Source organism: Balaenoptera ricei, chromosome 6 (assembly GCF_028023285.1).
Source record: "Balaenoptera ricei isolate mBalRic1 chromosome 6, mBalRic1.hap2, whole genome shotgun sequence".
Taxonomy (NCBI): domain Eukaryota; kingdom Metazoa; phylum Chordata; class Mammalia; order Artiodactyla; family Balaenopteridae; genus Balaenoptera; species Balaenoptera ricei.
Window position 1 is genome coordinate 86627357 of NC_082644.1, and position 24469 is coordinate 86651825.

At 39.8% G+C, this 24469-nt stretch overlaps 1 protein-coding gene across 2 annotated transcripts in view; it reads right to left on the minus strand.

Annotated features, from left to right (window-relative positions):
* Positions 1–979: 979 nt before the first annotated feature.
* The window catches only part of GNE (glucosamine (UDP-N-acetyl)-2-epimerase/N-acetylmannosamine kinase), a 40367-nt gene continuing 16877 nt past the window's right edge, over positions 980–24469 (minus strand). For both annotated transcript variants that reach the window (XM_059925072.1, XM_059925071.1), the window contains 10 exons: positions 20699–21150; positions 17797–17949; positions 14903–15115; positions 12411–12498; positions 11449–11659; positions 9200–9329; positions 8604–8825; positions 6442–6624; positions 3709–3825; positions 980–3163 (listed from right to left, as the gene is read on the minus strand). In XM_059925072.1, coding sequence (XP_059781055.1) covers positions 2928–3163; positions 3709–3825; positions 6442–6624; positions 8604–8825; positions 9200–9329; positions 11449–11659; positions 12411–12498; positions 14903–15115; positions 17797–17949; positions 20699–21150 — 2005 coding nt within the window. In that variant the 3' untranslated portion in view covers positions 980–2927. The remainder of the gene's footprint in view (positions 3164–3708; positions 3826–6441; positions 6625–8603; positions 8826–9199; positions 9330–11448; positions 11660–12410; positions 12499–14902; positions 15116–17796; positions 17950–20698; positions 21151–24469) is intronic.

The following is a 24469-nucleotide window of genomic DNA, read 5'->3' on the forward strand; positions in this document are numbered from 1 at the left end:
AACCACAATGAGATACCACCTCACATTTCTTAGAATAGCTGTTATCAAAAACACAACAAGTGTTGGAGAGGAGGTGGAGAAAGGGAACCCTTGTGCACTGCCGGTGGGAATGTAAACTGGTGCAGCCACTATGGAAAACAGTATGGAGGTTCCTCAAAAAATTATAATGGAACTCCCATATCCAGCAATTCCAGTTCTGGGTATTTATCTGAAGAAAACAAAAACATTAACTCAAAAAGATACATGCACTCTTACATGCAGCATTATTTACATAGCCAAGGTAATGGAAACAACCTAAGTGTCCATCAACAGATGAATGGATAAATAAAATGTGGTGTAAATATATATGACAGAATAGTATTCAGCCATTAGAAAAAAAATGAAATCTTGCCATTTGTGAAACATGGCTAGACCTTGAGGGCATTATGCTAAGTGAAATAAATCAGACCGAGAAAGACAAATAACGTATGATCTCACTGATATGTAGAATGTTAAAAAAACAAAACAAAACCAAGCTCATAGGCAGAGAACAGATTGGTGGTTGCCACAGGTGGGGGGTTGGGAGGTGGGGAGTGGGTGAAGAGGGTCAAAAGGTACAAACTTGTAGTTATAAGTCATGGGGATGTAATGTACAGCATGGCGACTATAGTTGATAATACTATATGGCATATTTGAAAGTTGCTATGAAAGTAGATCTTAAAAGTTCTCATCACAAGGGAAAAAAACCCTTAACTATGTATTGTGATGATATTAGCTAGACAGTGTGGTGATCATTTTGCAATATATGTATTTTAAAGTTATATAACAATGCTTTCTATTAACAAAGTTTTTTGGTGGGGTGGTTGTTAAATCAATTATTAAATGCCTTAAAGAAGTTATATGACCTTCAGAAAGTAAGGAGCACAACAGATCTCTTTTGGGAAGGGGAATGCTTTTAGCTAATGAGTTAATTAAGAACAAAACAAAATACAAAAGTGGCAGGATTTCCACAAGGAAATACATTTATTTTTTTAGAATTTGGCTCAGAACAGTAACATAAAAATATTTACATTAAAATAAATTAAGATGTGATCATTTATCTATATGTAATAATTATGTTGGAATATATTAGCCTTTCCGTGAATTTAATAAAAACTAAGATTTGGTTTTAGATTCAATACCATCCTTCCAAATATTTGGTATGAAACTTGGTAGCAGTGCAACTGTCTGGTGTATACAGTGGTTGTAGGTTTTGTCAAAGAACAGCTGATGCCCCTTCACGGTATACCGACCCGCCCCAGACACTGATGGCCAAGCCAACTAGCTTCCTTTCCAGGAATCAGCTAGGACCTGGAGATTATTTCAGAGCTGACAGAGTTCTAAGAATCAGCCAACCTATCTTTTCACATTAACCCACCAGGAAGGAAGTAATTCAAATGCAAACTTGATTCCTTCATTTTATATGTGAACACTGAAATAATGTTGTAGAAACCTTCAGGTTTTCCTAAAATAATAAACAATCTGAAAAACATGTGCATGTCCTTTTTTAGGTCATCTAAAAGTACCCATAAAAACCTGTCACTAGGCCAAATACTGTACTGACAAAATTTCCACAGCATACAGGAATATTTTATTAAATTCACCACTGAGAGATAGTGTCAAAGATGAATCGATTCATTTGGTAATGAGATATTCTTGTGAAAGCTCTTGGTAGCCTGGAATAAATTAGAATATATTTGCACTTTGGAAGTTTTTGATATGAAGAGAGGTTTGTGTGGCTTAGCAGAAAAAACACAGAGGGACCTGGGTCAAACCCTGTCTTTAAGACTCATTAGCCACGCGGCTTTAGGCACACCACTTAAGACTTAGTTTGGGGTTCTATAAAATGGGAATTAAAACACCTACCTTACTGGTTGTGAGAATTTAGAATAATGCATATGAAGCACCAAGTTCAGAGCCTGGCACACACTAGGCACTTAATAAATGGTGGCTATCAGTATTTCTTCCAGGTTGAAATTAATAGCAAGAACCTTGGCCTTTGTTATCTTGACACCAATGCGAGCGTGGAATCTTATTTAGCCAGAATCCAGATTCACAGATGTGGGCTCTAGGTATGACACACAACAAACACTGCCTTAATCAACACTCCAGGGTCATATTCAACATAGTATGAAACGCTATTGAAGGAAGAGGTGTCTGCTTGTCAGTAGCAACGATCCTTCTGGGATGGTTAATCTTTCAGAGGCTGTAAGTCCTAGTGGCTTCTCAGCTAGCCTTAAGAAGATAAGGACAAGGTCACTAAGGCCACTGTAATTCAGATCCCTGATCTAAAGTTGCTCAAGATTCTGAGAGAGTAATAGCAAATAACATCTTTCAACAAGTAACGTTTGGGGGTGAGAGATATATACACCTGATGTCCTTATCGTGGCCATGGTTTCATAGGTATATATATGTCAAAACTTAACCAAATTGTGCACTTTAAAAAATACCTCAATAAAACTGCTTTTGAAAGGTTTACTTAAGCCCTTCATGGTGAGATTTCCTTCTCTTCCCTGACTGGATCCCTTTCTGTGTTCTGAACTTAGGGTCAGAGGAGGCAGGATTAATAATCCAAACTCCAGTATCAAGGTCACACCCCAAGCAAGGCCTGCAGGTCTAAGTGGTACTCTAATAAGCAGAGTCATAAGGCTTCCTCGGCTGCTACTGTAGCTCCTTTTGGCACAGAAGATTGTGACAAGGTTTGAGCTGAAATGACCCCACAAGGAGCAGCATCTACAAAAACAGGGAAAAGTGACTTTGGAAGAGGAGACTAAAAGCAGAAACTGCCAAAGTTGCCTGCCAAATAAATTGAAATACCAAATTTGCCTTTTAAGAAATGCTCATCTAGAAGACAACCTGATTCCACCAAGGAGCTCTTGAATCTCGGTCCACGTCCACTCTTTGGAGGACTAGTAGATCCTGCGAGTCGTGTAGTCCAGAACCATGCTGGCGGCGCCGAGCAGGGCGGGTTCCACCAAATCTGAAACCACCACGTCCACGTCCTGAACCGAGGACAAGGCTTGCTGGCGGATGACGTCTTTGACAGTGTGGATATAGTGACTGGCTAGGACTCCAGAGAGGATCACAAGGGAAGGATTCATAGTGTGGAGGATGTTCACAACCCCAAGACCCAATGCTGTTCCAGCTACAGGAAAACAAAAATTAAAAACAAGTTTTCAGGGAGAGAGCCAAATCCAAAGTCAAAGAGGAAGGTGGAAAAGAGCACCAGCCAGGAATAGTTCGTTCACACTACCTCATGGAAACAGTACTTTTAAAGCTGTTTATATGATTTATCCTTAATATGAAAAGATGATTATGTGATACTTGGAAATGAAAAGAGCTGGGTATAAAACTGTACATATACTATACTATATGATCTCAACTATGTAAAAAAAAAAATAGACTGGAAGGAAATGTTAATAGTTGATATCTGAACAGTAAAACTAAAAGATACTTTTTCTTACTCTCCTGTATTTCTCTAAATTTCCAGAAAATGAACAAGTAGTTTTTTCATAGTTGTAAAACAAAACAAAAACCTGTTTAAAAAGGCAATGCTGCCAAATACCTTGAATGCAGTAAGCAGGAAAATTACCTCTGCACTGGTCCTGAGGGCTGGGCATTTGCCAGAGCCCTGGGCCGTCTGAGGGCTCACCGCCCCCGTGGCAGAGCTGCCCAGACCCGCGTGCTCACCTGTTCTCAAGATGCTCTGGGCCTTTGCATTGCCAAGTTTCGCAGCTTGGATGAGATGGAGTGCGCCCACAGCTTCGTCTTTTGGCACTGACATCCCTTCCACCAAGAGCTGGTCTTCTGTTTGAGCAGAGGTGAGAAGGAGAAGCAGTCATTCATGAGCTGCGGAAGGCCAAGCTCATAATTATGCCTGTGGGCGGCAAGCCCCCAAGTGGGAAGATGATAATCCCTTTTCACATTTGCAAAGCTTTTTATCATTCGTAAATATCCATATACATTTGCCAGAGGGCTTTGCTGCCTGCTTATACATCATCCAGAGCTTCTCTAACTGGAAATCCTCAACTCTGGCCAGAGCCTCCTTCACTTCCCCCTTCCATATTAAACAGTCTTGAAGTGTGTTTTTCCCCCAAATTACCAGAACTCCTCTGCATTCATCTCCTTCCTTATCTATCCCAGATGCAAGGCTGCATTATTTGCCAGTGACCCACAGTGGCAGGAAGGCGCAGCACCTCAGAAACGGACAGACCTGGGTTCAGCTGTCAGCTCTACCACCACTGGCTGCACTACCCTGCCCATGTCGTGTCACCTCCACGTGTTTCTCTTCCAAGACTGGGGTAATGATACCTACCCTAGCAGGATTCCTTTAGGGATTAAATGAGAAAATGGACTTAAGTACTCAAGTGCTGGCCAGAGTAAATGCTAAATGAACAGTAGATATTTCTGTAGTTATCTATAGTCCTTGACTTTCTGCCCCTCACACTGCCAGCCACCAACCCAGATCAGACTCCTTCCTCATCTGCTATTACTTGGGCTCTGATGGGAGAAAATCCCAACCAAGCAGACGGTTACCTAGACAACAAGTGGTGGTCTCCTATCTTCCAGGGGCCCTCACAGCTGCTCTGGCCACTCTCTCCCATTCCCGTTCATTGCCCTTCTCAGCCTTCATCTCCTCAGACCGTCTATCCCGCTCCCGCTACCGAGAGATTTCCCCATTTCTGACCACTCAGATAAAGGACGCCTCCAGGCAGAACTCCCTTACTCTTCTGCCCCTGCTTATAAACAGGCCTGTGTTCGCACATCCCACGTCCCGCTGCTCTCCCTCTCGCCCCTCCACCAGGGCTTTGCAGCTCATCTCTTCCGCCCTCGCCAGGGGCCTTTTGTAAGGGCTCCTCCACCCTTCCTCTCCTGCGTTCTCAACCCTCACTTCTGCTCTTACTCAGGGTAGTTAGGCTTCTGCTCCCACTTGACAGAACTTCTTTAAGATACGCATTTACCCCCATGGGGGCAAAAACTGGTTCTCGTGGGCAAAAAAATTCTTACTCTTTATACAGACAGTAACAAACAACAACAGATAAACAGTGTATCTGTGGTATTAAAGTTTCATGGGGTTGAATGATTAGGAAAAAATGTCTAAACATTTAGGCTCCTCAGTGGGGGTGATGATAAAAATGAGACTGAAAAATAAACACTGTTTTCAGGGCTTCAAATGATGTCCTTCCTCACGGTCAAAGCCAATGAACTTTCTCGTTTCCTCTTACTCAGCACTTGACACTACCCACTACTCTCCCTGAAACACTCCCTTTTTGGTTCCTGTGACTTTACCCTTTCCTGGTTTTCCTCCGTGCCCTCAAGTGCTGACATTTCACAGGGTTCCACCCTCGACTCTCATCTCACTCCAAGTCTCATTCACAGGTTTAATGGCCACCTCAATGCCCATGATTCCAAATCCCGACCTCCAGTCCTGTCCCCTCTCCTGAGCATCAGACCCCTGCAGCCAGCTGCCTCCTGCGCAGTCCCACCTGCATGTCCCACTGGTTCCCAACCGTCAGCTCTGCCAAGCCCTGTTCCTCCTCTCATGTCCCCACCCCCAAAGTTGTCCACCCAGAAAACTGGAAGTCACTCTAGAACTGTCCCCCTTAAAGCCAGCCTCCATTCAACTCCCATTTTCCCGCTAGGAAAAAAAAGTGTGGTGAAGAATCTAAAATTTGGATCTATGTCTTTTCCCTAAAATTTTTCAGTGGTTTTTCCATTAGCTGCTGGTCCTGGCTTACCTCTTGCTGCACTATACCCTGCCTTGCCCTTATGCACCAACACCACTGTTTCCTATGCTTGGAAATGCTCCATGGCTCATCCAAACTTGCCTCAATAATTCTATTTACCCTCTTGACTCTCAACTCCCAGGACAGCACCCTAACGCTCCCTTCCCTATATGGAGAGGGCGGGGAGGGAACACTGGTGTCCTTCCTATATGCATCTATGTTCCTTGGCCATCGTTCTCATTGCACTTGGCACACCATGTTGTAATGATACTAAACGACTCCCTCTTGCATTAGACTAGAAACCATCCTGACATTTATAACATGTCCAGAAATAGGTGTAATTCAAATAAACCTCTCAGAGTTGAAAAATTGTAATATGTTCATCCATTTAATTCTCCATTAAAATCTGTATTAAGTACCCAACCTGTGCTAGGGGCTGAGAAGGCAAAAATGAAAGACATCTCCCCTGCTATCCTGGAGCTCAAGACCCCGGCCCTCCCAGTGCTGGAGAGGAAGGGTATTAATACGGGTCAGGACCAAGGAGACTTTGAGCTGCAGTATGTGGAGCCCTGATTTTCCTCTAGGGAGTGAAAAGGTTAAAAGTTCTGGCGTCAGCGTTCAGCTCTCTTTGGAATAATTACTCTGAAGTACTTGTCTACCATTTGGCTATTTAATTCCTCAGGTGAAAGAAACCGACCATCATGTAGCTTTTTTGCTTCCCTCTGCAAGGCCATTCCAGAGGCATACGCTTCAATACACCCATGGCTTCCACAGGAACAGTCAGGCCCATCCAGGGACACCACAATGTGGCCAAGCTCCGCAGCGCAGAAGGAGCTGCCATGGATCAGTTCATGCTGATGGATGATCCCCCCGCCAATTCCTATAGTGAGAGACGACAATCACTGAAGTGGCTCTGCACCTGAAACAGAAAACTGTGCTATGGCAATGCCTCCTCTGTTTAGCAAAGCTTTGGAATGTGAGGTTCTATATGGTGCCTACTTTCCTAGATAGCTGAAACTTACTAAGTACCAAAGCTTTACCTGGAATCATTTTGTATGGAAATATTTTTAGCTGATCCTCCAATGCCCTGTGTTGCATCTGCTTGGCTCACTATGATTTCAACTTGGTTCTCACCAAGGCCTTCTCCAACACTCAAGTAAGAGCCTAGCAGCCATGCAAGCACAGTTGCCCAGAAGCAACTGTCAACCAAGGAGAGACAGGAGCCAGCAGATTAAGTGGACAACTCTGGGTAGTATTCTGCAGGCTTTCTGGGAGATTCTGGGAGATTTCAGCCCCCACTGTCCTCAAGGCAACTTTGATAATACATCCTCTAATGGCTCTCCTACTCTGTTCCATTCTTCCCACTCCCTCACTCCTGCTTCTCAGAATCACCTCCAAAATAAAATACCCACACTGAACTCCTTGTCTCAGGCTCTGCTGTGGGAGAAACCCAAGATAAGACAATCTTTCTGAAAGGTTTCATACACCACCTGCTTTCTTAAACAGAGAATATGAAACATGGTTTTGCCTCTTCGTAATGCCACCATGTCTAAAAATCTGTGATTCAATAATTATGAATTTCGATGACTATTTTTTGTTATGGAGTTGAGGAGTTAGTAAGGGGTAAAGGGCATTTTGCTTTAATAGGGTCTGCATTTTAGAGTTGTCCTGCCATCTCTTACTTCTTATGGCACCTACTCATCAACCCTCACTCCTCTAATTTGCAGGTTATTACTGCTCTGAACTAGGAAATGATATCCAAGCTTGCTAAAACTGTGTCCGAGACTAAGAGAAGTGCATGAGCTCAGCATTAGGGAGGTAGTATAATGTGGAGTTTAAGAGCACACACGGTTTTATACATATCTGGACAGCGCAGGGAACTCCACTTCGCTGTACAGTAGAAACTAACACAACACTGTAAAACAGCTATACCCCAATTAAAAAAAAAAAAAAAAAAAAGAGCACGCATGGTTTGAAGTTAGGCATATGTGGGACCAAGTGCTGCCTCGAACACTGACTAGCTGAGCCCGTCTTCTCATTTAAACAACAAATTGGGATATCAGCAAAAGTGGCAGAGTAGGGAACTCCAAAAGCCCATCCCTCCACTAAAGCAATGAACAAACTGGCAAAAACTGTCAGAATCGAGTTTTTTGGAACTCTGGAAACTAACCAAAACTTTACAACAACCAGGGGAATAATTAATCAAGAAAAAAACGGCTGAATCTTAGTAAGAGATTTCTGGCATTTTCTGGTCCCATCACGCCCACCCCTCACGCCCCAGCTTGGCGATGGCCTAGAATAATAGCCTACATTCCCAGTACAGATGGCAGTACTGGAGAGAGCAGAATGAACCTTCTTCTCAAAAAACTGTGGTGGTTTGTTTTGACCTGCTTGGTGGCTCCCGGAGGACCAGCTCAAAGGGCTTGCCTTTATCTCACCTACCCCAGAACTTTCCCAGGGCTGAGGGGGCTATCCAGGGGGCACTCATCAAAAACATTTAAAGGCAAAATATAGTTATTAGTCTCTACTGCCTAGGGCAATGGACAACAGTTGTGACAAACAATATACTAACCAAAGAGAGTAGGAGGAAATCCTGGGGCATGAGCAATGAGAAGCTTTGGGGAATAAGAGCTTTGACTAGCTCGGACAATTCCTGGGAATTTAGAAGGCCACATGCATGCACAGGGCCGGGCACACGCTCAGAAAAGACCTGGGCGGGCCCTCAGCTCTCACCTTCAGGCTCTACTCAAGCAGGAAGTGAAGGTGAAAGCTGACTTGTAAACTGCCTGGCTGAGTGGTAAAGGCACGTGCCCCAACACACACCCTAGCTCCTGAAGCAGCCGTCTCTACTCCTCTTACCTGTGCCTGTGATAAGTGTCACAAAGTTTTCAAGGCCCTTTCCTTGGCCGAATTTCCTTTCTGCCAGGGCAGCACAGTTGCCGTCATTGTCTACCCATACGGGGAGATGCAAAGTGTCAGACAGGGGGGTCCTGAGATCCACAGAGTTCCACTCTTGAATCAGTTTGGTTGAATGCAGCACAATTCCTTCCCGAGGATTTACACGGCCACCTGTGGAAATGCCTGAGCTCCACCACAAACACAAGGAAAATGATTCTGATGAGCAATCTCAGAAAAGTGTGCCGACTTTCTGCGCTTGGAACACAAATTAATTCACCCAAGATCTCCTAAAACATACATTACCAAGGACTGCAAGGAAATGTAAGGCAGTTCTGAGCTAACTCTGTGGCTCCCCATAGACTGACAGTTCCATCAATGCTTCCCTCACAATGTTTGTTGGGGTCCCAGGAAGGCCCCATGCTTGGGGCCCACAGACAGGACCTGGAGCCATCTACACACAGGGCAGACAGTGACCTGATGTTCCATCATGCATCAGAACTCAGCAAACTTTGTACATTAAAATGAACGTTGCTTAGGTATGTAATTTACAATCTCACCTACTCCCAAAATTCTGCAGTTCAGTTTTACAGCTTCTGCTGCAGCTTCTACACACATCTGTAGGATTAAATTAATCCTCTCTTCATAGGTTTTAGGATTGAACTGAGTATACTTCTTAACTATTTCACCCTAAAAGAGAAAAAACAGATCTGTCTCATGGTCTCAGCTAAGGAGCATACAGTGAATGTTTGACCTTTTTCATGATAAATCAGACATTACTCTAGGACAGTACTGCAGAGTCAGATGACTGCTGGGGAAGGGATCCACTGTCTGGCTTGGGCCAGCCCTGGGATACACTCAAGTAGTTTCCTGGGAAGACAACCTAGCATATGGCCGTTGAAGCAATGACAACTCCACAGCCAACCAGATGGGCCCTCTCTTAAACATAAGGTGAATGTTGGCTAATCTGAATCATCATTAAAAGGTCATTTTTAACTCTTTCAGGTTGACAAAATTTCCTTGTTTAAATACTGAAGCAACTAAATAAATATCCTAAGTCGTTAAGCTTTAATCATCTGCCATAACTGAAGTCAATAATGGTATGGAACCATGATGTTTAAATTACTGTGCTTGGTGATATGTTTTAATACCAATCAGGGACCGTCCCTCCTAATTATTCTTGTTTTTAAATTTCTTTGCTCTTCTCACTTGTATATTATTTTAAGTAAATTTCAGAATAATGCTGTTAAACTTTAAAAAACCTCACTGAAATATTGACTAGAATTATGTTAAACTCATAATTCAATTTGGAAAGTGCTGACATTTAAAAAAATACTCAGCACTCCTAACCAGGATATTTTTCAAGCCTTTATATTTTATAGTGAAGTTTTTAGATTTTCTTTTTATAGATCACATAGTTTTCTGGTTTAGGAAACCAGAAAACTTTATTTTATAAGTTCTGTTTTTGTTCTAAATAGGATCTCTTTTTCCATTCTTCTGTTATTAATGGATTTTTATCCATTTACAAGGGTTAAAGCTGTCACTAATGACTGTCATTAAAAATAAACCTAGTTGTGCTTCTCCGCCTTCACTGTGCATCAGAACCACCTGGGCAGCTTTGAACAAATATTGATGCCTAGTCCCTACCCCCCGAGACTGGCATCTAACTAGTCTGGGGTGGGAGCCAGGCATCCATATATTTTTTAAAGCTTCCAGGTAACACTAATGTGCAATCAGGGTTGATAAATACCTACAGAAAAACTCAAATCTTTACCTACAATTTCATATAAGTAAAAAGTTATTGATATTTATATATTTATCATAATATCTAGCCATTTTACTCAATTGTGTTATTAATTCTACAAGCTTGTTGGTTTATTCATATTGTCTATAAATAGTATTTTTTGTTTTACCCTGTCCACAATTGCCATTTTTGCTATTCGTTCCTTGCTTTATTCCCTTCCTAACTTTGAGAATTATGTTAAACGTTGCAGAAAACATCCTTCTTTTCCACTTGATTTTAATAGGAATGCCTCTAGAAATGCCACTACAGAGGGTGTTCGCCATTGATATGGAATATATCATCTTTATGTTAAGAAAATATTTTTCTATTAATACTTTTTAAAGAGTATTTAAAAAGGAGGCCTTTGTCTTCACTAGATAAAATTATGTTTTGTTTTGCTTTTCTTTATTTGATCTAAACAACTCTGTGTTTAAAATCCTCTGTATTTCTCATGGATTCCTGAAATTTCACACATCTACAATGCTTCAAACAAAGATTTTTCTGTTAGGTTTATTCTTCCTTGTTAAGTCATCAGAGATCATTTTAACATGGACAGTTTGGTGTTTTATAAAGGCTCTGTCAACACTGTGGTGATGGTTTGGTTAAGAGATTGAAGGTATGCTGTACGCAACTAAAATCATGATCTAGAGGAGAAGCAATTCCCCTCACCATTTGCAGACACCCTCCCCTGGGTAGTGAGAGTAATCAACATACTCCATGCTCCAAGCTGTTACCAAGTATAGAATTTCAGGTCTCCTGGGTGGCAGATGCTCTCTCTGATGCCTAATGGGTCTCCCATTGTCAACTCAAGTCTACTAACTTGGATTCCCTGAGAACTTTACTTCTTTAAAATGTTAGTGATTAGTAAAATAGTGAGACACACATTGTAATGGAACCAAAAGTCAATACTGTGGGCAAATGATTACAAGCTCTTGTGTATGTTTCCAGTCCTACCTTCCAACCACACTTTTTAAAAATCAACTACTCATATGGGATATAAAGTTAAGACCTTAGGAGTTATTTTACCTTCATGCTGACTATTGCAACTCGGAGGTTCGTCCCACCAAGATCAACAGCCAAGGCACTCAGAGTTTCAAGAATATGGTCAATATCTTGGGAGATGTTATCCTTCACAGGAGGAAAACAGAATTTCTTTTGTAGTGGCTCTTGAAGATCAATAGATTTGAGAAACTTCAAAATCCTCGGAACAGCATTTCCATCCCCATATATCTTTGAACTGCAATGTCCAAAGAGTCAATTAAATTGTTTCTCTTGTACATATTAAATTATATTGAGGACATAGTATTATTGGAATCTGAAATTTCGGGTAATAAATAGTTTGGGCTTCTTCTTTTAAAATAACAACATCTGGGTCTCTTCAGCAACACTGTTAACTAAATACCTTCATATTATCAATAGAATATCTAAAACCATTGTTGATTGAAATACAACTGTTTCCTGCCTGAGATATCATTAACAAATTGCCTGAATTGCCTGTAAGATCAAAGAAAAATTTTCTTTGTTAAGCCAATTTCAGAATATATCATAGTTTGGGACAGTAAAAAAATTTTTTTTTGCTTTTTTGGTTTTCATCTTTACTTCTGTAGGGAAAAAATTATTTTCAGAAAAAAAGATTCAAATAAAGGAAAATCTGATTAATTTGAAACAGGATAGTCTAAATTAAAATGCTGAACTATACTATTTTTAAAGAAAATCGTTACATTACTTTCTAATACTTATAGAAATTCAAAATAGGCTAAAGCAGTAGTTCCTAGCAGAAGTGCTATATTAATTAACTGAGACAAATAAATTATTCTCCACTGGAACCCTTGGTAGAGTAATAGGGGGTATATTAGCAAGCCCTGTCTCACCAGCAGATAGGGACCTCTAAGGATGTAGAATGAGAGCACCATTAGGATGACTAAACAGCTTGAAAATGGTGCTCAGAGAAGCTCCTGTTTTAAATCACTTTAAAAGTATACACTCACCAAGGGTACTGTTTACCAAACTGAAGGTGCAGCGCTTGCAATATTTTGTCTTGGGTATCAGCATCCCGGACATGAAGGACATTCTCCCCTAGGTAAATCCAGTGCCGTATGGTGATTCGGAAGTGGGAGAAGCAAAAGAATATAGAAATGAGCAGTGTGTCGTGCTCATAAGTAGCCCTGAAACCCAGAAGGCTTCGAACAAGTCTTCTATTAGAGAGACGAACTTTTCTACTTTGTACCTTTTAAAGCACTCTCAGCAAGATCTCCATATATCAGATACTTAAGGGCCGTAGGTTCCTTTATTCCCAAAGAGAATAAATCAAGCTCTTGTTTATTGGAATAAATAAGGTAATTAATCCAGTATCCACTTGCCACTCATCTATTCATCCAGCATGTCCACTCTTTCCATCTGCCCTGCCTTCCATCTACTCAGCCAGTTGTGGGATCAGTTGGTCAGGCCAGGTTGCCAGTTAGTCAACTGGCCAGTCAGCTGTTGATGCAGTCACTTCCTTTCCATACATTTTCTGACCAATTTGAGGGAGTAAATACAGTGACAATGACATGTTTTTTCAACAGACTTGGCTATGAAGAGGAGAAAAGCAGAAGGGTGGTGGCTGGGGAGAGGTTGTGTTGTATTGTTTTGTTTTGAAGATACCAGAGACTTAGGCATGTTTAAATGCTGAGGAGGCTAAAGATACATGGAAGAGAAACGTCCTTGAGGAGGGAAGAGGGGTGGGGATTTAGAACACAGGCAGAAGGCTGAGCAGTGGACAGGCAGGGGTGACCCCACACCCTCCAATGTAAAGAAGGTAAGAAGAAAAGGATGGAGGGGCACGTGTTTGTGTTAAGTGTGGTGGCAGAAAGGACAGACTGCCATTTTTTTTTTTAAGAGAAATCTTTTAAAAATAAATTTATTTATTTTTGGCTGCATTGGGTCTTCGTTGCTACACACGGGCTTTCTCTAGTTGCGGTGAGCGGGGGCTACTCTTTGTTGCGGTGCGCGGGCTTCTCATTGTGGTGGCTTCTCTTGTTGTGGAGCACGGGCTCTAGGCGTGCAGGCTTCAGCAGTTGTGGCATGCAGGCTCAGTAGTTGTGGCATACAGGCTCAGTAGTTGTGGCTCGCAGGCTCTAGAGCGCAGGCTCAGTAGTTGTGGTACACGGGCTTAGTTGCTCCGCGGCATGTGGGATCTTCCCATACCAGGGATCGAACCCGTGTCCCCTGCCTTGGCAGGCGGATTCTTAACCACTGCACCACCAGGGAAGTCCCAGGACAGACTGCTTTTGATAGAAGACCCTGGTACCAAATCCAATGTTCACATCTTATTTGAACTCTTAGCATCATTCAACACCACCTCCTTGAAACCCTTTCTTTTCTGGACTTTAATAATATCACACTCCTGGTTTTCTGGCAGTTCCTTTTCAGCCTTCCCTCCTGGTCCTTCCCTCCTCATCAGAAGGGCTCCAGAGTTTGGTCCTAGGCTCCATTCTCTTCCCTATTTACATGTTCCCCCTGGGTAATCTCATTTCATCCCTTGGTATTAAATACCATTTCTGGCAGAGTGCGTCATTATCCTCAATATCCTTTGTACAGTAGCAGAATTTTTAGCTTGGCATCTAATCACCCAGCTAAAGGGTATATGTATTCTTCAGCTACTCTTGCAGCTGGATGTGGCCATGTGACGACATTCTGATAGGATGTATGAAGAAATACTTGCAACTTCCAAGTTGTGCTTTTAGAGGGAAGGACATCTTCCCCTCTCCTCCTTTCCCAGTGGCTAAAATGTGCACTTGACAGCAAGAGCTGGAGCAACCATCAAGAAGATAGATGGAGGCTAAGTCTCTGATGACTTACCAGTGAGAAACAAAGAAAATCTAACTTATTTGAGGCACTATTATTTTGGGTCTCTCTGTTACAGCAGCTGAACTGATATCCTAACTAAACACCATCTATACGCCATCACTCTCAAATTTGTGTCTTCAACTTCAACTCTCCCTGGAACAACATAGCTGCCAACCTGCCATCTCCACTCATATCTAATAGGCATCTCAAACTTAACATGGCCATTAGAGAACTCTTCATTCTACCCGCTCCCAAATTATTCCTTCCTCAGGGTCTTCCATATCAGGAAAGAATACTCCCACTACTCAGACCAAAAGTGTAAGAGTTATTGTTGATTCCCTTCTTCATTTTACTGGGCACAGGAAAACGAAAGACTAGCATTCATATAACACATTCAGTCACGTTCTCTCTTAAACACAGCCATCAAAGACCGTAATTAACTAAGAAACTCTTAGCTCTGATGTTACAAAGACAATAAAAGATTTGGTAATCATTGTGTGCTACCTATAGGTTTCAGGCTACAATTGGTCATTAACCTCATTCACTCACTTATTGATAAACACATATGCCGGCACTGATACGTGCATACTTTATAATAACTCATACAAATGTATTAAGCTTAGTCAGTTGAAATATAAGCAAAGGTAAATACCTGTTTCTCTTCCAATCTGACGTGTTCCTAGGTTGATCACAGGTGTTCCAAAAGCTCCAACCTCTCGTACCCCACAGCTGCTGTTCCCAATCATACAACCAGCATGGGCAACCAGCTGTATAAACTGGTCAAATGGGACATGTTTAACTGCACGAAAATTGGGATGATGCTCAATGCCCTTCTTCCGCATCACTCGAACCATCTCTTTGCTCCCTGTGAAAATGAAAAGAACCAACTGTTAAATGGTTTACGAGATAAAGGAACAATTTTCAGTGGCAAGTATAGCCCCACTTAAAGAAATATCCCCTATAAAAACTCATAACAGTTATTAGGGAAATAGTCATTTTAATTACTGATCTTTTCATGAATGATGAACATCCAAAACATCCGGTCAGCCCTCTGTTTCAACTCATCTAGAAACGTCAAACAGCAGCAGTGGGTCTCTTCAAACAGCACTCCACAAAGCAAATACTAACACCCCAGTAAAAGCTTTTACCTTACCAATTAAGAGGCTCAAGACAGGCCAACAGTCTCTATCTCTTAAGCCAGGAGTTCCTAAATGGAAAGGTCTCGGGCTCCACATACCAAGCTGATCAGAGGGCCTCTGCCTCAGCTATGCGCACATCTACATTAACGACGGCTCAAGGGGACAGCAAGCACTCCCACTTACGTGGACTGAACAAGCTCTAAGCAAATACAGATAGATTCTGATACTGTGGCTGATATTTTACTTTATTTTTTTTTTATTTTTTTTTTTTAAGTATAGCTTTAACTCATTATTTATTTATTTATTTATGGCTGTGTTGGGTCTTCGTTTCTGTGCAAGGGCTTTCTCCAGTTACGGCAAGTGGGGGCCACTCTTCATCGCGGTGCGCGGGCCTCTCACTATCGCGGCCTCTCTTGTTGCGGAGCACAAGCTCCAGACGCGCAGGCTCAGTAACTGCGGCTCATGGGCCCAGTTGCTCCGCAGCATGTGGGATCCTCCCAGACCAGGGCTCGAACCCGTGTCCCCTGCATTGGCAGGCAGACTCTCAACCACTGCGCCACCAGGGAAGCCCCTGATATTTTACTTTAAATGCATGACTTTTTTTGGAAAAGTTACGGATGTATGAGGGGGAGACGATATTCAATGCCCCTCTGCTTGCCTCTCTACTCACCCTTTCCTAGTGGCTGTGACCAAGGCGGGCAAGGCGGCTAATCTGATCAGTTACAAGGCAGGACGACGACCACACCATGTCCACTGGTGTGCAGGAGCCGTGAATTTAACAGAAGCTGGGCATGCATGTGTTCTCCTTTTAACTTTCTCCATGGCAGGGTAGGCAACAGACTCAGGGGCTAACTCCTTAGAGCAGGCCCGGCCACTTCTCTCCTGCCAGAACATGCCAGTCATTGCACGCCAGAAGCTGCTACTATTCCAAGATTCAGATTTGGGTTCAACTGAAGGCTTCTCTTTGGCCCTATATCTAAATGACAGGCACTAAACCTGCTTTCCAGAAAACTCTACATTAGGGAATGGGGCACTAAGTCAGATAATGAGAAAGTGATGCCTTGATTCTTATTTCCCTCTTGTTCCTTCTGTATATTTTATCAAAAACCCTGTGAAAAGGAGAGGCGAGTGGCAGACATGATTTAGGCATTCCTGGGACCCTTTCCTTTCATAGGGGTAAAAAATCTCAAATTCTAAAGTATATACAATAAGGAAGGTATATTACAAACAATATCACTGACAATGAATACTGAACAAGAGATATAATTACATTATAAATATTTATGCAAAAATTTAAAGGATTAGAAAAGAATAAATATTAAGGTTTTTGAAATATTGATACATAACCTGGATGAAATCTGGGTTGGGGGTCTTAAAGTTTTTTTCCTACTAACACCCTACTTTGTTCCCCCTAACGGAAAAGATTATTCAAGACACACTAAGGGAAGGATTCTTTCAGTGTAAGATGGTGACATTTTGGCACTGCAGAGAAGGGATCCTGCCTCCTTTACCAAAAAATGCCTAAGAGCTCAGCAATGAGTGGTATCAGCTAATAATAACCAGTATCTGAAAATCCCTCAGTATCAGGCCCTGCTCTGGCATTTCCCATTTATATATCCCTACCATTAACCTAAGGTCTTACCTGCACTTGTTCCATCCACCAGTAGGTGATCAATCAGGTTAGGCTTAAGGATCAACTGGTTGGGAACTAGAGATCTAAATTGCTTAAGCTCAAGATTAAATTAAGGTATAGCTAACATAAATAAGAGAACAAGAAATAAAAATAATGGCTATTTTACTGCAGTCAGTAGGATCATTACTTTCCTAGAGACACTCTTTCAGCTTCTAAGGTTTATATCTCTTGGCTATTGCATTTTTTTTTTAACATCTTTATTGGAGTATAATTGCTTTACAATTGTGTATTAGTTTCTGCTTTATAACAAATCAGCTATACATATACATATATCCCCATATCTCCTCCCTCTTGTGTCTCCCTCCCTAGAGTCTGTCATACAGAGTGAAGTAAGTCAGAAAGAGAAAAACAAATACCGTATGCTAACACATATATATGCAATCTAAAAAAAAAAAAATGGTTTTGGCTATTGCATTTTCTCGTTGATGGAAACTGGAGGGAAGAGACTAAACATGAAACTAGAATGGAGATTTGAGGGTTTTTTTTAAGTATTTCTTTCTTTCCTATTAAGTTTCTACTAGACTTGACAATAATATCGCAAACTCCTCAATCTACTGCAAAATCGGTGATCCTTTGAAAATCAGAATGCATTTCAGAATAGAATGGCCTTCAATGATAAGATAAGCAAGATAGGAAAGTCGGTCAAAAGAAGACATAATAGAAACATAAAACTGGAAAGGTAGGTGGCATACTTTCATTTTCAAGTTCAATTACCTGCATCAATATTTGGAAACAGAACTAGGGTCCGCTTGTTAAATGAGATAAGTGCATCCAATGTTAATTCAAACATTTTTATGGAATGCTTAATGTCCGTGGTCACAGGGTGCTGTAGTGCAACAATGTAATCTTTAGATTTTACATCATCACCTGTTTAAAGAAAATCAAACCACATTGCTTCATTAGTTAAGAATCTTAAAGGAGGAAGAAGCAAATTCTAAAAAGCAAAACCCCAAAGTCTATGTTTTAAAATTCTAAGGAAAAAAACAATTTGTCACATTCTAAGCAGGGCATCCAAATTCGGATCAAAGGATAAGAACTTATAGCAACAAGTCCAAGGATTCCTCAGGGAACTTAACGTTTTACAAAGGTGCTTGCTACCACAAACAAAATATATAATTTTAAATAGTAGACATTAGACTTCATTGTTTTAAAATTCAAAATATTTCAAAGCGTTAGAAAAATGTGACTCTTCCCAATTTCTAACTAGTGTTTCTAATGAATTATCAGCAATATTAATGAGTAATAATGTGTTGCAAATCAGGGCATTTAGAGATTGATTGAGCATGAAATAAATTTCGTATAATGCATAGGCATTTCCCCACTATCGCCCACCAGATTCAACAAACCACCAGTGTTTCTAACTCTGTTCAACGGACTAGAAAGGCTTCACTCACCCCCAGGCTGGGATCCCAAGGACAGTTCCTCAGCAAAAATGTAAAGTGTAAAAGATTTGGATGGACAGTGCCATGCCAAATAACACAAAGAATTCTGCAACAGGGCCTATATTATCCCATAAAACTGAAGATGAGCTCTATTCACTTATTTTGTTTGTTTTGTTGTTTTTTTCTACTCACTTATTTTTAATGAAAGAATATATTTCTTTGTGATATTAATTTTAATGATCAACTTTATCATGAACTATGTTTATCATTAATCCAAATTCAATCAGTAGCAGTTACTTTTTATAATTTAATGGTAACAGAAATTTTTTACTAAGAATCTTCAGTAGTATTTGATTTAAAAGACTACAAGCTCCAAAATTTTATTTTAAAAAATGACTGGTCCCATATCACGTTCTAAACTGGGGGTGGGGTGGGGATATAATTACTAAATTTTTGTACAAAGTAGTAAAAAAGAACAGTGAAAAAGAAAACACAGAGCGATGAGCTGGAGCTACCCATCCCTGGCAATAATATATTTTGTGCAAAGCCTGCACCTGGTCCTCGATGTATGACTTCTGACATTTATCTGCCTTTGTCTCCAGAACTCAGCAGCTTCAGCCCTTCCACACAACCCTTTCCATTATGGTACCATTACTTGGTTTTGGGTCAAAAAGTTCTATATTTACTGTGGTATTTCTTTCAGTATTAGGAATGTAACATGTCTTTTTAAATTTGCTAATATTTTTATTAGGACTGTTATTTATTAATGTTCTGGTTACAAAGCTGCATGTTCTGAGTGGCTTACCCAATACTATTTTTCTTATAAGCAGAAGGATAATGTCAGAAATTGCAGGTTGAGAAGCAGGTACAGGCTTTGCACAAAAGGTATTATTGCCAGGGACAGGTGGCTTTGGCTCAATGTCTTTTCCCCCCCAACTGGTTTAAAAAAAAAAAATCTAGTTTTTGCTATTTCGTCATTCTTCTTTTCACAAACAAACTGCTTAAAAGGTTCCAAAGAGAACCTTAAGCCCTACAAGTACAATTTTGCTGTATTCTGCTTTATAAGGGTTATTTTCTATTCATTACAAGTTTTTCAGAAATACAAAGTTTTTCAGAAGACATAGTGAGCTAACACTATAATCAGAACAGAATGCAAGAATGTTTACGTAGAAGCATGCAGAAAGGGGAGACTGAAGAGACAGAAGCCTGTTCCATCAGCATTATCTTGACAGGTTCCCTGGTAGCTACGAATCTGTCCAAGGATAAGAAATATATAGACTGGATTAACTTATATAGTAGAAAAACCCAATTTATTTCCTGTTCTAATGTAATCTGGATTTAAAATATACACAATCACTTTGATTACACAATCACCCAATCAATTTACTATTAATTTCATTATTCAACAGATCTACCTCTTCACAGAGGAAAGTCCTAAATACCTAAATAGACGATTAGTCCTGATTGGCCCTCTAAATAGTACTCTCACTATAAATTAACTAATTGACATTGTTTGTAAACCTATTTTCTTTGCCTCTGATTAGCAAAAAGTAATTTCCAGGAATCTAGATCATTGATCATTGAAGATTTCACACCTTAAGGCTTACTTACAGAGGTAACAATCTCTAATGGTACAACTATGACTTCTGCTTTTTAATAATAATCATAATCCCTTATAACTGCTTTCAACATTCATTATCTTATCTGAGTATTCCAACAAACCCATAAGAAAGGCATTAAAATTAAACATAACAATTTTTTTCATTGTGCGAAAAAGCAAAATAAAGGGAAAAAAAACACTTAATTCTACTAACCAGAAGTGAATATTATAAATGACTTGATGCACATACTTCCGACCTTTCTACGTTACTGTTTTTATAAAAATGTATCATTATACATATAATTTTATAGCCTGCTTTTTTTTCCTTTTTGATATATCAGGATCGGTCCCTGTAACTAATATTCACCTATAACATTATATTTAATGGATTAAAAGCATTCCATTGTATAAAAGTAGCACAGATTTTAAAAATTCAATCCACTAAGTCTATTTTATAGAAAAGGTGAGTCTCAGAGAGGTGAAGTCATACCGTAGGGTGAGATCTATGAACTAAAAACCTTGGCCTTCTGATTGCTAATGGAACATTCTATCCACAGTAGTTTCCAAAGGATTGAAGCATACCCAAACTTTCAGACAAAAGCAACCATTAGACTGAATGAAGTCTGATACATACCTAACCACATCCGAATGATGCTCATGTAGTCTTTGTTCTTGGCGGAGAGAAGTTTGTCATAGGAAGGGCAGCCTGCCAACAAGATGCGATCATGGTCCTCACACATGGAAATCAGGTGTTGCTCTGCACTTCGGGTGCAGCACACATGATAATGAGCCAGTTTCGTTATAGCGTGTCTGATAGAGTCATCAATGGTCCCACTGACTTCCCCCCCTTCAATGTGAAGGATTCGGATGTTCATCAAGGCAGCAGACGTAGCCAGAGCCAGGGCATCAAACCTGTCTCCATGAACAATCATGATATCAGGCTTCAGGCGGTTAAGAACATCTGGTAGCTTCACAAGGGCCAGGCCCACTGACTCCACCATAGCTGCCTCATCTTCCCCTCTGACAATTGTGTGTAGTCTGGTGTTAATGTCAAAGTCATCTTGTTCAATCATGCGATATGTGTTTCTAAAGCAGGAGAGAAAAATGTGAGAGCATGTTCTTAAGTATAGGGCTATAAAAACATCAACATTAACCCTGAAGGGAGAAATATTTCACAAAATTTCCTTGTTAAAATAAACTGAAGTGTAACTTACACACAAAAATAAAAGCACAGACCATAAATATACAGATCACTTGATTAATTTTTCTACACAAACACCCCTCTAGCCACCACCCAGATCAACACATCCCGCACCTGGGAGGTCTCACTTGTGCCCCCTTCAGTGAGCACCTGGAGGGAGAAACATCGGAGGGAGAATGTTTTTATCAGGAAAAAAGAGAGTAAATTTTACAGTGGTCACAACTTTTTCTTTCTTTTTTAAAATATATATATATTTTTTAAAAGAAATATGCTACTTAATAGAAAAAAATTACTTATAAAAGCAGAGCTCATTAAAAAAAAATAGTATGGAACCAGGATACCTGACATGTCACTATAATATAAATTTCTGAATGATGGAAATTATCTCCTGAATTCTCTTGGTATGTTACCATTAATGCAGCATAATTCTGACTGGGGTGAAAATGTAGGTTTTTAAATTGGCTGTGAAATGCAGTTTCAGGTCTGTTTCATGCTTCAGTAACAACAGCAATTCTCAATGCCTTAAAGTTTCCTGCCTGTTATGACTAGATTTTAAAAGATCTGACTTTTTTTCCTAAATATATAGTACATTTATTATTTAAAAATTGGAAAATACAGAAAATTATCATGCATAAACCTACCACTCAGCAATATCAGTATTACCATTTTGATTTCTTTCTAGCCATTTTATGCATAATATTTTAACATGGTTGAGAACACATCATAGTACAATTCTGTAATCTAGTTAGTCTATTTAACACTATATTTTCTCAGATCATGAAGGATTCTTTACATACATCATACTGATGGCTTAGTAGTCATTTTATAGATTCCTTTGGATTTTCCTACAAAAGCTATGATGTCGTCTGTAAATAAAGACAATCTTGTGCCTTTATTTATATTTCTTGTTTCATTGCACTGGCTATTACATCCAGTACACAGAGAAGTGGTGAAAGTGGATGTCCTTACCTTGTTACCAATCTTTGGAGAAAAGCACAAATTTTATGTTAGCTATAGGTTTTTCACAGGTGGTCTTTATCAGACTGAGGAATTTCCTTTCTATTCCAAGTTTGCTAAAGGTTTTACCATAACTAGTTGTTGCATTTTGTCAAATGCTTTTTTAATATCTATTGAGATGATTGTGTTGGTTCTTGCCCCCCTCCCCCGCCTTTTTCCTTAATTGGGGTATAGCTGTTTTACAATGTTGTGTTAGTTTCTACTGTACAGGGAAGTGAAGTAGAGTTCCCTGTGCTATAGAGCAGGTTCTCATTAGTTATCTATTTTATACATATTAGTGTATATATGTCAATCCCAATATCCCAATTCATCCCACCCCCCCTTCCCCCCTTGGTGGCCATAAGTTTGTTCTCTACATCTGTGTCTCTATTTCTGCCTTGCAAACCGGTTCATCTGTACCATCTGATTTTCCCCTTTACTCTGTTAATACGTGAATCACACTAATTGATTTTCGAATGTTAAATCAATCTTGAATTCCTGAGATAAACCCACTTGGTTATGACATATTATCTGTTTTTGTATATTGCTTGATATGATTTGCTAATTTTTTGTTTAAAATTTTTATGTCTATAATTCGTGAGGGATACTGATCTGAATTTTCTTATAATGTCTTTCTCAGGTTTTGATATCAGGATTATGCTGACCTTATTAAATAATCTAGGAACACAAATCAAGCCTCAGTAAATTTAAGAAAATTGAAATAATATCAAGCATCTCTTCTGACCACAATGCTATGAGATTAGAAATGAATTACAGGGAAAAAAACGTAAAAAACACAAACACACAGAGACTAAACAATACGTTGCTAAATAACTAAGAGATCACTGAAGAAATCAAAGAGGAAATAAAAAAATACCTAGAGACAAATGACAATGAAAACACGACGATCCAAAACCTATGGGATGCAGCAAAAGCAGTTCTAAGAGGGAAGTTTATAGCTATACAAGTCTACCTAAAGAAACAAGAAAAATCTCCAGTAAACAATCTAACCTTACACCTAAAGCAACTAGAGAAAGAAGAACAAACAAAACCCAAAGTTAGCAGAAGGAAAGAAATCCTAAAGATCAGAGCAGAAATAAATGAAATAGAAACAAAGAAAACAATAGCAAAGATCAATAAAACTAAAAGCTGGTTCTTTGAGAAGATAAACAAAATTGATAAACCATTAGCCAGACTCATCAAGAAAAAGAGGGAGAGGACTCAAATCAATAAAATTAGAAATGAAAAAGGAGAAGTTACAGCAGACACCGCAGAAATACAAAGCATCCTAAGAGACTACTACAAGCAACTCTATGCCAATAAAATGGACAACCTGGAAGAAATGGACAAATTCCTAGAAAGGTATAACCTTCCAAGACTGAACCAGGAAGAAACAGAAAATATGAACAGACCAATCACAAGTGATGAAATTGAAACTGTGATTAAAAATCTTCCAACAAACAAGTCCAGGACCAGATGGCTGCACAGGTGAATTCTATCAAACATTTAGAGAAGCGCTAATACCCATCCTTCTCAAACTCTTCCAAAAAACTGCAGAGGAAGGAACACTCCCAAACTCATTCTATGAAGCCACCATCACCCTGATACCAAAACCAGACAAAGATACTACAAAAAAAGAAAATTACAGACCAATATCACTGATGAATATAGATGCAAAAATCCTCAACAAAATACTAGCAAACAGAATCCAACAACACATTAAAAGGATCATACACCACGATCAAGTGGGATTTATCCCAGGGATGCAAGGATTCTTCAATATACGCAAATCAATCAATGTGATACACCATATTAACGAAGAATAAAAACCATATGATCATCTCAATAGATGCAGAAAAAGCTTTTGACAAAATTCAACACCCATTTATGATAAAAACTCTCCAGAAAGTGGGCATAGAGGGAACCTACCTCAACATAATAAAGGCTATATACTACAAACCCACAGCAAACATCATTCTCAACGGTGAAAAACTGAAAGCATTTCCTCTAAGATCAGGAACGAGACAAGGATGTCCACTCTCACCACTATTATTCAACATAGTTTTGGAAGTCCTAGCCACAGCAATCAGAGAAGAAAAAGAAATAAAAGGAATACAAATTGGAAAAGAAGAAGTAAAACTGTCACAGTTTGCAGATGACATGATACTATACATAGAGAATCCTAAAAATGCCACCAGAAAACTACTA